This window comes from Medicago sativa, chromosome 1 (genome assembly GCF_051527215.1).
Source record: "Medicago sativa cultivar Bolivia chromosome 1, Bolivia_mono, whole genome shotgun sequence".
Taxonomy (NCBI): Eukaryota; Viridiplantae; Streptophyta; class Magnoliopsida; order Fabales; family Fabaceae; genus Medicago; species Medicago sativa.
Window position 1 is genome coordinate 62,975,767 of NC_140749.1, and position 12,306 is coordinate 62,988,072.

At 35.1% G+C, this 12,306-nt stretch overlaps 1 protein-coding gene and 1 pseudogene across 2 annotated transcripts; both read left to right on the plus strand.

Annotated features, from left to right (window-relative positions):
• Positions 1-1,135: 1,135 nt before the first annotated feature.
• Positions 1,136-4,994, plus strand: LOC146956232 (DNA-directed RNA polymerase V subunit 7 pseudogene; annotated as a pseudogene). Its single transcript, XR_015019838.1, has 2 exons — positions 1,136-1,500; positions 2,210-4,994. The product of XR_015019838.1 is annotated as a DNA-directed RNA polymerase V subunit 7 pseudogene (transcript).
• Positions 4,995-5,827: 833 nt separating this feature from the next.
• LOC146956233 (26S proteasome regulatory subunit 4 homolog A) lies at positions 5,828-10,553 on the plus strand. The gene is made up of 6 exons (XM_085727725.1): positions 5,828-6,386; positions 7,734-7,979; positions 8,616-8,785; positions 8,919-9,135; positions 9,257-9,397; positions 10,293-10,553. The coding sequence occupies exons 1-6, from the start codon at positions 5,904-5,906 to the stop codon at positions 10,374-10,376; spliced, it is 1,341 nt and encodes a 446-aa protein (XP_085583851.1). The 5' UTR covers positions 5,828-5,903; the 3' UTR covers positions 10,377-10,553.
• The last annotated feature ends 1,753 nt before the right edge of the window (positions 10,554-12,306 follow it).

The window sequence follows — 12,306 nt, forward strand, 5'->3', positions numbered from 1 at the left end:
GGAAGGCATTCCGGAGGTTGAAGAATGTATAGCACGGCTTGTGGAATTACCCTAAAAGTCCAAGGGTGATTGGATGCAAGGTGATCTTCAAGGAAGCGGGAGATGTCTCGTATTGAAGAGGTATGGTGTAGTCTTGTAGAACTACCTGAAATTCCTAGTGTAGTTTGGATACAAGGATCTTTGAGAAGGCGGAAGACATTCCGATGGCTGAAGAGGTTAAGGTGTGTACTTGTGGAACTACCTAAAATTCCTTGAGTAGTTTGGACACAAGGATCTTCAAAGGGGCGGAAGGCATTCCGATGATTGAAGAGATTAAGGTGTAAACTTGTGGAGCTACTTGGTGTAGTGGGAAGCAAGGGAAAGAGCAGCAAGGTGTTGATGTTAAATGGGCATCATCACTAATTTGGAGTCAAGGTGGAGATTGTTGTGAAAGTGACTCAAAATTGGAGTTTGGAGGCCAAAATTGATGTTTGCTGAAAGTATAAATCGGTGGCCGATTTGGAAAATCGGTGGCCGATTTTGGCTGCCTTTTGGGAGGCTTTCTGTTCGGGAAAAATCGGTGGCCGATTTGGAAAATCGGTGGCCGATTTCGCGTGCTGTTATTTTTCAGAAACGTATTTTTGGGCCAGATTTGTTACAATTTTATGGGAGTTTCTTTTACTATAAATATAGGCCTTGTATCAGACTATTTTGAGAGAGATAGAGGGGGCTGAAACAAGGGTTTAGAAATCAAACTAGGGTTTGTATAGAGTTTGTCTCTTGGCAACAAACTAGGGTTTGAAGGTTGATTCACCTTGGGAAACACTATTAGGATTGAGTCTCTTGGTTACGGGAAGAGGCTGGGATTTGGGTAGAATTAGGCGGGAGACTTATTCTTGTAACCCATTGAAATCTCTTTGTAACGTTACTCATCATATAGTGGAACGGAGGGCTGCTCTCTCCCCCAGACTAGGTCAATTTGGACCGAACTGGGTCAACAGATTCTTTTGTGTTCTCTCTGCTTTTCTCTCGCTATTTTTCTACTTTTGCTTGTTTAATTGCAATTCACTTTGATATTGGTTGCTTAATTATCCCTTGCTCCACACATCAAGTTTGTTATTGGTGTGTTTTTCTCATCGAACTCGCAACAAAGATTAAGCATTTGAACTTGTCATATACCAATGTTGATGATAAATCACTCCATATCATCTCAACGAGTTGTTGTGGCCTTTTGCAATTGTTACTGGAATGTTGTTCGATTGTCACAGAGAATGGAGTGAAACATGTGGTTCAAAACTGCACGCAACTGAGGGAGATCAATTTGAGATATTGTGATCAAGTGAACGCGAATGTTGTTTCCTTAATGGTATTATCAAGGCCATCGTTAAGAAAGATTATCGCTCCATTAGGTTTTTCTTTTAGCGACAGAAAGAGGAAAGTCTTCTTGCAACGTCATGGATGTCTTGTTTGCTAGTATAGTATTCTCAAACTAACTGCTATGCTCAAGTTTGATTGAACTTTGTAAGTTTTTTTTGTTTTAAGATTTACCTCTCAGATGAGAAAATAGAAAATACATTTTTAAACTTTCAAGTGCATTTACTCATCTGCTTCTAATTTGGTTGTTGCAAACTTGCAATGATGAATTAATATTGATTTTTCCAATGTTGTTTGATGTTAGGTAGTTTGTGTGTGCTAGCTTAGGTTTGCTAAACCTGCTTAAAATATTTCCCTGACTTGGTTTTCCTCCTGAACTGATACTTAAAGCAGTTGCCTATAACACTCTTTTGTGCAGCAATTAAATCATATAAATTACTAAGTGAATATAATAAAAAATATTATATTTTGCTTAGGTTGAAATATTTGCCTTGAAAATTCAAGACAAAGATGTTTCCATGTTGAATATTTGACTTTTATTGGACTTTGTTCTGATGGGGTAATCGTTGCAATCACATATGAAGTGATATGAGATTCATAAATTATTATATTGGTTAATTAGAACTAAGATTCCGCAGTTGGAATGCCTTCACTTTTAATTTTGGCAATATAGATTTTGATGTTATGCTCCTCTATTTCTTTTCAATTATAAGTTTGGGAACTGTCCAAAGTATTAATACGCATCATATATCAATTAGAGTATCGTGATAATAACATAAATTACAGATTATCCTTTAAAATTTTCTGCTGTCAACGAACTAATAAAAGTCACCTATATCTGGTTATGGAACTTCAGCTATTGCTGCAATGGACAAAAGTTCTAGTTTATCATCAGGGACTTCTATCTCCTCTAGTGTTCTTTCACAAGCTAAGTCACTTGGTAATAGTACAGAACATAGTTTAGAAAGTGTATTGCTTGCAAGCAAACAGAAGGTCACTGCTATTGAGAGCATGCTTAGCGGTTTGGATTTGTCAAAAAAGCATAATTCATCTGCTCTGCGATCTTCAAGTTTGGATCTAGGTACCAAATAAGTTAACCTGTTAAATATTTTATTTCTGCCGAACTATTAATGCTTGTTGCCATTCAATGGTTAATGATGTTAGTGCTATTGTTTTAAAACTTTTTGTGAGCGGCTAAATTTATCTCTTATTTCCCCTAGAGCAGGAGTTGACCCTCCCTCATCTCGTGATCCCCCGTTCCCTGCTGTTGTTTCGGCCACTAATCATCTGCATGTGTATCTTTAGAGGCATCTTATTTTTGACAAAATATTTTCATTCAAAATGATTAGCTTAACAGCTTTTATTTTCATTGATTATGATGATGTATGCAGTTCCATAATCAGGTTCAGTTCATATTCATTGGTTGTCTGTCATATTTAACAATAGTGCCTAGTTAACAAGGGACCTGGGAATTAGGATTAGTCCTGTCCTCTAATTTTCATTGAATGTAGTAACATATACTGAATTTTCATTGGTATTATGTCATGTTTGGATAGATAAATTATTAATCGCTTATAGCGTAAGTGTTTGAATTTTTATAACAAAAGATAAAATAAAATAAATCTGTTTTCATAAGCTAGCCTAAGAGCATATGGAAGTAATCTGGAAACAACTCATGGATTTGTCAAAAACTATCTCAAACAATTTCACAAGTACTTATACCGGTAGATAAACTCAAATTTAATCCAAACATGACCCTAGTATATTCATGTAGTGCAGTCCAATTTCTACCACCTGCTTCATGGACCCAAATCTCCATCTTCGAATTCATTGACCACACATAATGTCCTTCGATTTGTGATCCACTTTGAGACTCTTTGCAGGTTTCTTATCTCTTAAATGAGTTGTGACAACATTCTTCGTATATCAGTTCTTTCATAGTCTTGACCTCATGGGTAAAGCCTAGGGACTCTTTAAGACTACAAGATAATGTGTATCAACTGAAGTTCTTATATTGAATGGTTGTAGGATAATATATGCTATTTAGCAAAACACAAGAGATGCACAGTGAAAACTGAAAAGGATAGACAGGGAGATCTAAAACACAGTGAAAATAATGATGGTCTTCTGCAAGTAAATAGGAAAAGAAGATAACCTATATTAAAAAATTGAACCCTTCCTAGCTGCAACAATCATACCCCTTTCTATTAACTGAGACCCCAATTAGAAACAAGGTACATCTCTTGGAATAGGCCTACAGCCTACTAATATCTGTTAGGATGTATGAAAAATATCTCAATATTAAGATTGTATCTTTCAGAATATATTGTAGGTGATCTCTTACATGTTTGTTTCATTTCAACGTGTTTGTCCCAAATAGTCGTTTACATGTAATAGCTGGACTCTCACATCTTCTCAAAATGAAGCGTCCTCAACAAAATTAATGGATGGTGGGAATGAAAACCAACATTTGTTTGCAGTACCGTTCTGTGATTTTAGAATGTTGGCATCATCACCTTCAAGATTTTATTAATCACTGTTGTGCTGTCACACAGTCATAACTTGCTTTAGGTGCAAAGATGTTAACTTAATTGGCCAATTCAATCGATGAACCAAGAATGTGGACATTGTCCATCTAAATCCTAAGTAATCAATTCATTTTATAGTTATGCCAATTTATCTTATATGGATAATAGCTAATTCTCAATATGTTTTTAAAACAATTGAAAGGCGCACTGGATAATTTCTACATTCGTAACTCCATGATTTCCCAGTAAAATATTGATTGTGGTGACATTAGTTTCCTACAACCAAAATCAATATTGCTCTTCGTGTGTTTACTTATTAGAGTCTACTGTATACTTTTTATTTCAAGAATCTATGTTGCCTGACTTTCAGGAATTTCTCAAAGTGAAGTTTCCTTGGAATGTTATCATTGCTGCAGAGAACCTGAAGCCAGGCAGTCTCAAGCTCCAACGAGCGACCCTCATTCGCCTTCTAAGCGACTTCACTGCAAAAAAAGGCGACAAAAGATATGGGGTATTTTCTTGCGGTGACAACACAGGATAAAATTGGAGACGGGAAAGTTAGGCAACATACGGGGGATGTTCTGTTCCAAGTTGTTTTCAATGTCGTGACCTTCGAGATTTTCAAGGGCAAGGTATTAGAGGGTGTTGTCCATAAGATGTTGAAGCATGGGGTTTTCATGAGAATTGGTCCATTTAAGAATCCTTATCCTCAAGTAGCAAGATGCTGGGTTACATGTACATTCTCAGTGAAAACCAAATCTCCATGAATCAGAAAATGCCCAAAATTGCGAAGGATGTCAAGGTTCGAGTTGTGGTGATTGGCATGAAGTGGATGCAGGCAGAGAGGGAGTTTCAGGCGTTGGGTGGCTTGGAAGGGGATTATATGGGACCAATTTCATCCCCTGATATGTAGCTACTACTCAAAAACACATTTTGGTGTAGGATTTATTGTTTTGCTTTCTTAGTCCAAATCATGGAAACCACTAATCAAATTAATGCATTGGGTTTAGTCTGTAAATAATTTGTGTTCTGTATATGCCTACTGTCTTGATATTTTATGTGTTTTATCATGGAAACTACTAATCAAATTAATGCATTTTTTTTTTTTTTTTATCATTTTGGATGTGAATAAAAAGTAGCTTATTGGGCACTCTTATTTTTTCTGAGTGCAATGATTTGTTTTTTATTTTCTCGTATATACAAGGAATGCAATGCGTTTAATTCCTGATCTTAATCCCAATCATAAGCAATTTTACCTTTCGTTTATGTTATAATTTTAACTAAATAAAATAACTATTTTTTCTTTTAAAAATTTTGCATGAAATTAATTTTTATATAAAAAAAGAATGTGTACATCAAACACTGTAGCGTCGTTTCTATGTTAATGTAAAAATAACGATGATAAATTGATAATAACATATAAGTTTGATAATTTACTTCAACTCATTTTTTCATTTTACTAAACTTCAACTCATTTTTAATGGATATAAATTAGCAAGTTATAAATACAATCTTTTTTCTAAATACTTAAATACACTAAGGTGTAATTGTTAATCTTAAAAACTAACCCTAAAAGAACTAACGTACACCCACATGTGTATAGTAGTTTAAATTATTGAGTTATTATTAAAAATTTGTGAAAAATTCTTTAAAGTATAACTTATTAATTTACATAGACAATAAATAAGTGGGCATAAATTAGAAAACTTCAATAATATAATATTTTATTATGTTTTCATGTGGTGACCACTTCATTTATGAAAAAAAATACTCCGTATTTATGTATTATATATATTTTTATAAGTAATATTATTTTCTTATAAAATGTAATTGATTATTAAGTTAAACAAAGAAGAAGGTAAAATTACCGTATTTGCATTAGTTGTTTACGAAACAAAGAATGGAGTTTGTTCAATAAATAAAGAAAGTAAAAACAAAGAAGAGTGAACAAAAGGTTCGAAACCCTTGAACGTGCCAAACACTTTACACTTTCATCTCATTCAATTTCCAAATCGATCGACGATGGGTCAAGGAACTCCCGGCGGCATGAACCGACAAGGCCATCCCGGTGACCGGAAACAAGACGGCAGCGATAAAAAAGAAAAGAAATTCGAACCAGCAGCACCACCGGCGCGTGTAGGTCGTAAACAACGCAAACAAAAGGGTCCGGATGCCGCTTCACGGTTACCGACGGTGACTCCGGTATCGAAGTGCAAGCTGAGGCTGTTAAAGCTTGAGAGGGTGAAGGATTATTTGTTGATGGAGGAAGAGTTTGTTGCGTATCAAGAGAGGTTGAAGCCTCAGGAGGAGAAGGCGGAGGAAGATAGATCTAAGGTTGATGATCTACGTGGCTCGCCGATGAGTGTTGGGAATCTGGAGGAATTGATTGATGAGAATCATGCTATTGTTTCGAGTTCGGTTGGGCCGGAGTATTATGTTGGGATTTTATCTTTTGTTGATAAGGATCAATTGGAGCCTGGTTGTGCTATTTTGATGCATAATAAGGTATTTCTTAATTGTTGAATTTTTTGTGTGAAATTTGAATTGTTGATCTAGGGTTTTAATTTAGAGAATATGTTGTTTTTATAATTTTGTTGGAATTGGATGCATATGAAGAAATATATTAAATTCTATCATTATGATTTTGATTATAAGGGTTTGTTTTCTTTCAAAAAAAAAAATTATAAGGGTTTGTTTGGATTGACTTATTTGAATTTACTTTGGGACATAATTAGTCGCGAGACTGTTTGAGGGAGATTATGGAAACAACTGATAACATGTCTATAAGTTGTTGGACTTATTTTCATAAATTCTTTAGGATAGCTTCCAAAACAGCTTAAATGTTTATATGACATAGTTATACATAAGCACTTATATGATAAGCGGTTATGCTGTAAGTGTTTAATTAAGTTGTTTATCCAAACAAGGCCGTATCTTTTTGGCTTATTAGCTATGTTTGATGTAACTAAAGTATGGGAGGGTTGAGAATTAAGAGTGGAGTTTTAACTCAATTATTAGAATCTGACTCGCAATTCCTCAACCCATTTATAAAATGAGAGTGAATTGAGGCATCAGAGTAATTTGCTGTTTGAGAGTTGAGAGCGGAGTTTTAACCCTTTTATAAAACTAGAGTGAATCGAGGCATCGGAGTAATTTGCTGTTTAAGGTAGACTGGGAATGGGAGTTGTGGAGAATTGTATAATAATATACCCATTCATCTCCTTTCGATGAATTTATGCGCTTTACGTGATACCAGCCACACTGTAATTGCGGTTGAGACATTCTTTATAGAATTAGCTATCTCTAGGATAGCTTACAAAACAGCTTATAGTTTATATGAAAACAATTATACTTTATTTTATCTTTTGTTATTGAAATAGCATATATATTTAAGCACAAATGTGATAAACGCATATGCTATAAGCACTTAATTAAGTTGTTTATCCAAACAAGGCCTTGTCTTTTTGGCTCGTTAGCTATGTGTGATGCAGCGCAACTGAAGTGTGGGACGGTTGAGAGTTGATAGTGGACTTTAACTCAATTGTTAGACTTTGACTCACATTTTCAATCAGAGTAGTTGCTGTTTAATGTGACTGGGAATGGGAGTCGAGGAGAATTGTCTAATAATATACTCATTGTATGATCAAAGAAGCCTTCGTGTCCTTTTGAAGAAGTAATGAGCTTAATTTGATACCATACTATAATTGGTTTGGGAGCATCTGAATTTTGAACCTGGAATGAAAATTAGGAAAAGTTTTGGTTGAAATATTCTTTATAGAATTAGGCATCTCCTGTTATTGTCTGTATAATTTGATCTAGATGATATGATGATTATGATTGATTTTTTATCAGGTTCTATCGGTTGTTGGCCTTCTGCAAGACGAAGTTGATCCAATGGTCTCAGTCATGAAAGTCGAGAAGGCTCCTTTGGAATCTTATGCTGACATTGGTGGTTTAGATGCGCAGATTCAGGAAATTAAAGAGGCAGTTGAACTACCCCTTACACATCCTGAACTATATGAAGATATTGGCATCAAGCCACCTAAGGGGGTCATATTATATGGAGAACCTGGAACAGGAAAGACCTTGCTTGCAAAGGTTTGAACTTTTTCACTTTGCTTAACTTGTTCAATAATGAATCAATGCTGTGGAATTTATATTGTTTTTCTCTGTTTTACATGTACAAAATAAATTTGTGTGATTATCAGATCTGTAGAGTTTGGAAATGACTTTGTCTGCAATTCTGCATTGTTTACAATGTTACTTTCTGGAGTTCTAGTTATTTGCTATTTGTCTGTTGCTTACAGGTACTGAAGGGAATTTTGTAAGAACATGATTTTTTTCATTTTTGGATATTAAGATTAAGATGAAAATCTCTGTGTTTGGGGGGATTGGATTCCTTATGTACTGTTTTGGGGGTGGTTTTACTGCAGACACATTTAAAGATGATAAATACTGTATTGATACTGGTGACATATGTTGCAATGTCGTTTTCATCCTTTGCGAGTGTGCATGTTTTTAAAAAATTAGAATACAGTTTGCTCTTCTGTCTGTGGTTGTCAGACACCAAGTTGTATTAGTAAGAAGCAACTGATCTGAAGAAAAAGCAACCGAAAAACTGCTGCTTCTTTAAATAATTACTAAGTTCGTATATTATATTTTTTATTGCTTGTAATTTGTCACACCATCACATGCACTATCAGTTAGGTCTAATACATGCTCTTGTGCCTTCAGGCTGTGGCAAACTCAACATCAGCTACATTCTTGCGTGTAGTAGGTAGTGAATTGATACAAAAGTACTTGGGAGATGGTCCAAAACTTGTGAGGGAACTTTTCAGAGTTGCCGATGATCTTTCTCCTGCTATTGTTTTCATTGATGAAATTGATGCGGTCGGTACAAAGAGGTAAGCTGCTGAACCCACAATTTTAGGATTCATATAGGTGGGGGTGTAGAAGAGTGATGCATTGTATCACTTCATGGGCTCTTTAAGGTTTTCTCCTTACATTCATGAGTTTAATTGTTAATATGCCTTACAGGTATGATGCTCACTCAGGTGGAGAACGTGAAATTCAAAGGACTATGTTAGAGTTGCTGAACCAGTTAGATGGTTTTGATTCAAGAGGAGATGTAAAAGTGATTCTGGCTACCAACAGAATTGAAAGTCTTGATCCAGCTTTGCTACGACCTGGTCGTATTGATAGGAAGATTGAATTTCCTCTTCCTGATATCAAAACAAGAAGACGTATTTTCCAGGTAAACATGATTAGTTTTGTGAATCCTAATGTTGTTTCTGTTGATTCCATGTGGTATCTTAAATATGCATATTCTGTTTGATCATGCAACTGAATGACTTTATGCTTGCTTTTAAATTAAGATACACACATCAAGGATGACACTAGCTGATGATGTCAACTTGGAAGAATTTGTTATGACGAAGGATGAATTCTCTGGAGCTGATATAAAGGCAATATGTACTGAAGCTGGCTTACTTGCTCTAAGGGAACGCCGAATGAAGGTTAAAAATTTATTCACGTTTCTATTGATAATGCTGTTTGTAACCTATTAACTTGCTAGTTTTGACAAGCTCGTTTTTTTAATATGACCCAAATATATTATGCTAAGGGCGAGTTGGGGTGGATTGGTTATGGTGATAATTTTTTTTATATACAGCATTTATATACAGCATTTATTGGGTTAGGGTTGTCTGTGGGTGTGGATATATACAGTTAGTCATTGTAAGCAACCTAAAAAATTTGCATGGCATCCTTATTGTCTTAATACTAAAAGAAAACAAAGCATTCTTACAGAAAGCAAAAACATCGTAGTTTTTTCCACCTCTTCCCAGTTCCAACAACTACAACTTAGTTTTTATTGAAAGAAGTCTGTTTGTTTCATCTTTTAATATTAGGGTGGAGAATATGCAAGCAAAAGCAGCATACTCTAATTAAATCAATTCAGCAAATTATTTTAATTAATAAATAAATCGTGGAAAGTACTCCTTGGTGCCTCTTTAAAACACCAAGCCTGCTTTTGTTCTTTTGGATCATCATACTTTCCCGCGAGGGATGGCCCAACTGGGAGGATTCCAGTGTCAGAATAAAAAGTGCTTGTTTGATTCTACTGGGTAGTCCTATATTGACAGGATATCTGAGCCTGAGGCATGTCTTGACTTTAGAATGGGACAACATGCACTCCCACAAAACTTTTTCTAACTATAGTTACATTTTGTAGGTAGCTTGAGTGTATATTTAGGTCCAATTTTTACTTCAGTGAATCAGTTCCCATCTTTACCTATCAATCTTATGTTTTTTTAAAGGATTTGTCTGTATTATCTTTTGGTTTGTACACTTCATTTTAAGTTTGATCCTCCAATTTATGATATCTTACTATTGCTTTTATATCTTGTTCAGGTGACTCATCCCGACTTTAAGAAGGCAAAGGATAAAGTGATGTTTAAGAAGAAAGAAGGAGTGCCAGAAGGACTATATATGTGAAGTAACATCCTTTATTATCCCCAACCTTCTTTCTTTTTATTTGATCTTCTGTGTTATACTTTTGCAAACAAATGGCAATTCGTTTGTATTATGAAGTTGAACTTTATCCATATGCAGTTGTGGATGAAATTGAATGTAAACTATGATTCATTTTAGTTCCACATATTTGCTTTCAAATTTCACCGACTTTGGAAATTGTTTCATATCCCATTTTGATTGAGGTCTCTCTATGCTGCTGCTCATGAATTTAGTTCATTTGTATGCCACTGCTCATGCATTTAGTTCATCTGTATGCTGCGGCTCATTAATTTAGTTCATCCATGTGTTGCTGCTCATGATTATTTCATGCATCATATTTCCTAACTTCACCAGGTTCTTGGGTCATGGTAGAAAATTAAACGTCTGTCACCAATTACTTCCACCACTCTTCATCCAAATCCCCTTGATTGCAAGTAACTAGCTCATAAGTATTCCAAGTTATTTCTTGTTGTTGAACGGGTTTCTGCTTCATTGCGATTGCAGTGGAAATTGAGAAACCAACTTCAAACAGAGTTGACTAAAATTGTTATGTGGTAAATACTAGATATCATAATTCATTGTAATATTGGTATGTGCTAAACTAAGAAAGTAGTTATATTATCACCGTTTTGAGTTAGTGGTCTTGAACTGAAGTGGTATGTGGTTAACACTAAACATCATAATTCATTAACCCACTAAGGTTGGTGTTATTGTGTTTGTTTGAGACCTAGGAGTGTGCTCCTCTTAAGATTTGATTCTCTTCGGTGTCAATTTCAGTAGGTGGTTTGGTTTCTTAAAAAAAAAAAAGATATCATAAGTCATTATCATGTTGGTATGTGCTAAACTAAGAAAGTAATCATATTACCCACATTCTGAGTGAGTGGATTCGAGAAAGAATCAGCTCTCACTTGCTCTAGCGACTGATTGTTCAAATTTGAAAATAGCCTTGTAAAAAGGGAAGGAAAAAAACTCAAATAAGTCTTATAATCAGCGACAAAGTTATAAAAAGGGACAAAGAAAAAACTTGAGTGTCTTATAATTATGGATGGAAGGAGTATATTTATAACCAAATAAGCATGAGTGCTTAAAGAGTGCCCCGGGGCACTCGTTAACATTGCCCAATAAGCATTTATCCTCCTTTCTTAAAAAAAATAAAATAAAATTTGTCCTCCTAATCTATGAAATTGAAGATTACTATTTTGTAGATATTACCCAAATAAGATTTATACTCCTAATCCAGGAAGTTAAAGATTACTTATTTTGTAGTTCGCATCTCTTTAAAATTCAGGTGTATTTGTTTGTAAGAGTAGTTTGGGAAAAATAAAGGTAAAACTGAGTGTAAACACTAATCTACCTGATTAAATGTCCTAGTCATTTTAGGCATGAAACATGGATGGGGTTATGATAAAGTAAGACATACCACATAGAGGGCTAGCAGCATTTTCTTTCAAACAAACTGAATTTTTAATAAACTCTACTCTCTTAGAACCAAGTCTCGTTGATTCTTCTGTGTCTCGTGAATATCGATAAATAAAAAATGTGTTAATAAGAATTTTGCTAGCGTTTCTCTTTTGCAAATGGCTAAACAGCTGGGTAATTTGCTCTAGCAAACACACGTCTTAACTTGTGCAGTTTCAATTTGGTTCTCTTCTTGACCCAAAAAACCAAACGGAGTGTGTGAATCAAACTAACAACTAAAAGCAAAATGCCCCAAGTAACAAGGACACGTGGGTAACTCATGCTGTAAACTTGCTGAATAATATGATAAGGAGCGACCAAACCCTGAGCAAACACGTACGTGAGTGCCATGAATGTGACAGCCACGGTCATAGCGAATATCAAGAACCACATCATGACCTTATTCTTAAGGGGGAATCCACTAATAAGGAGAAGCACAACACCGAGAGACCAA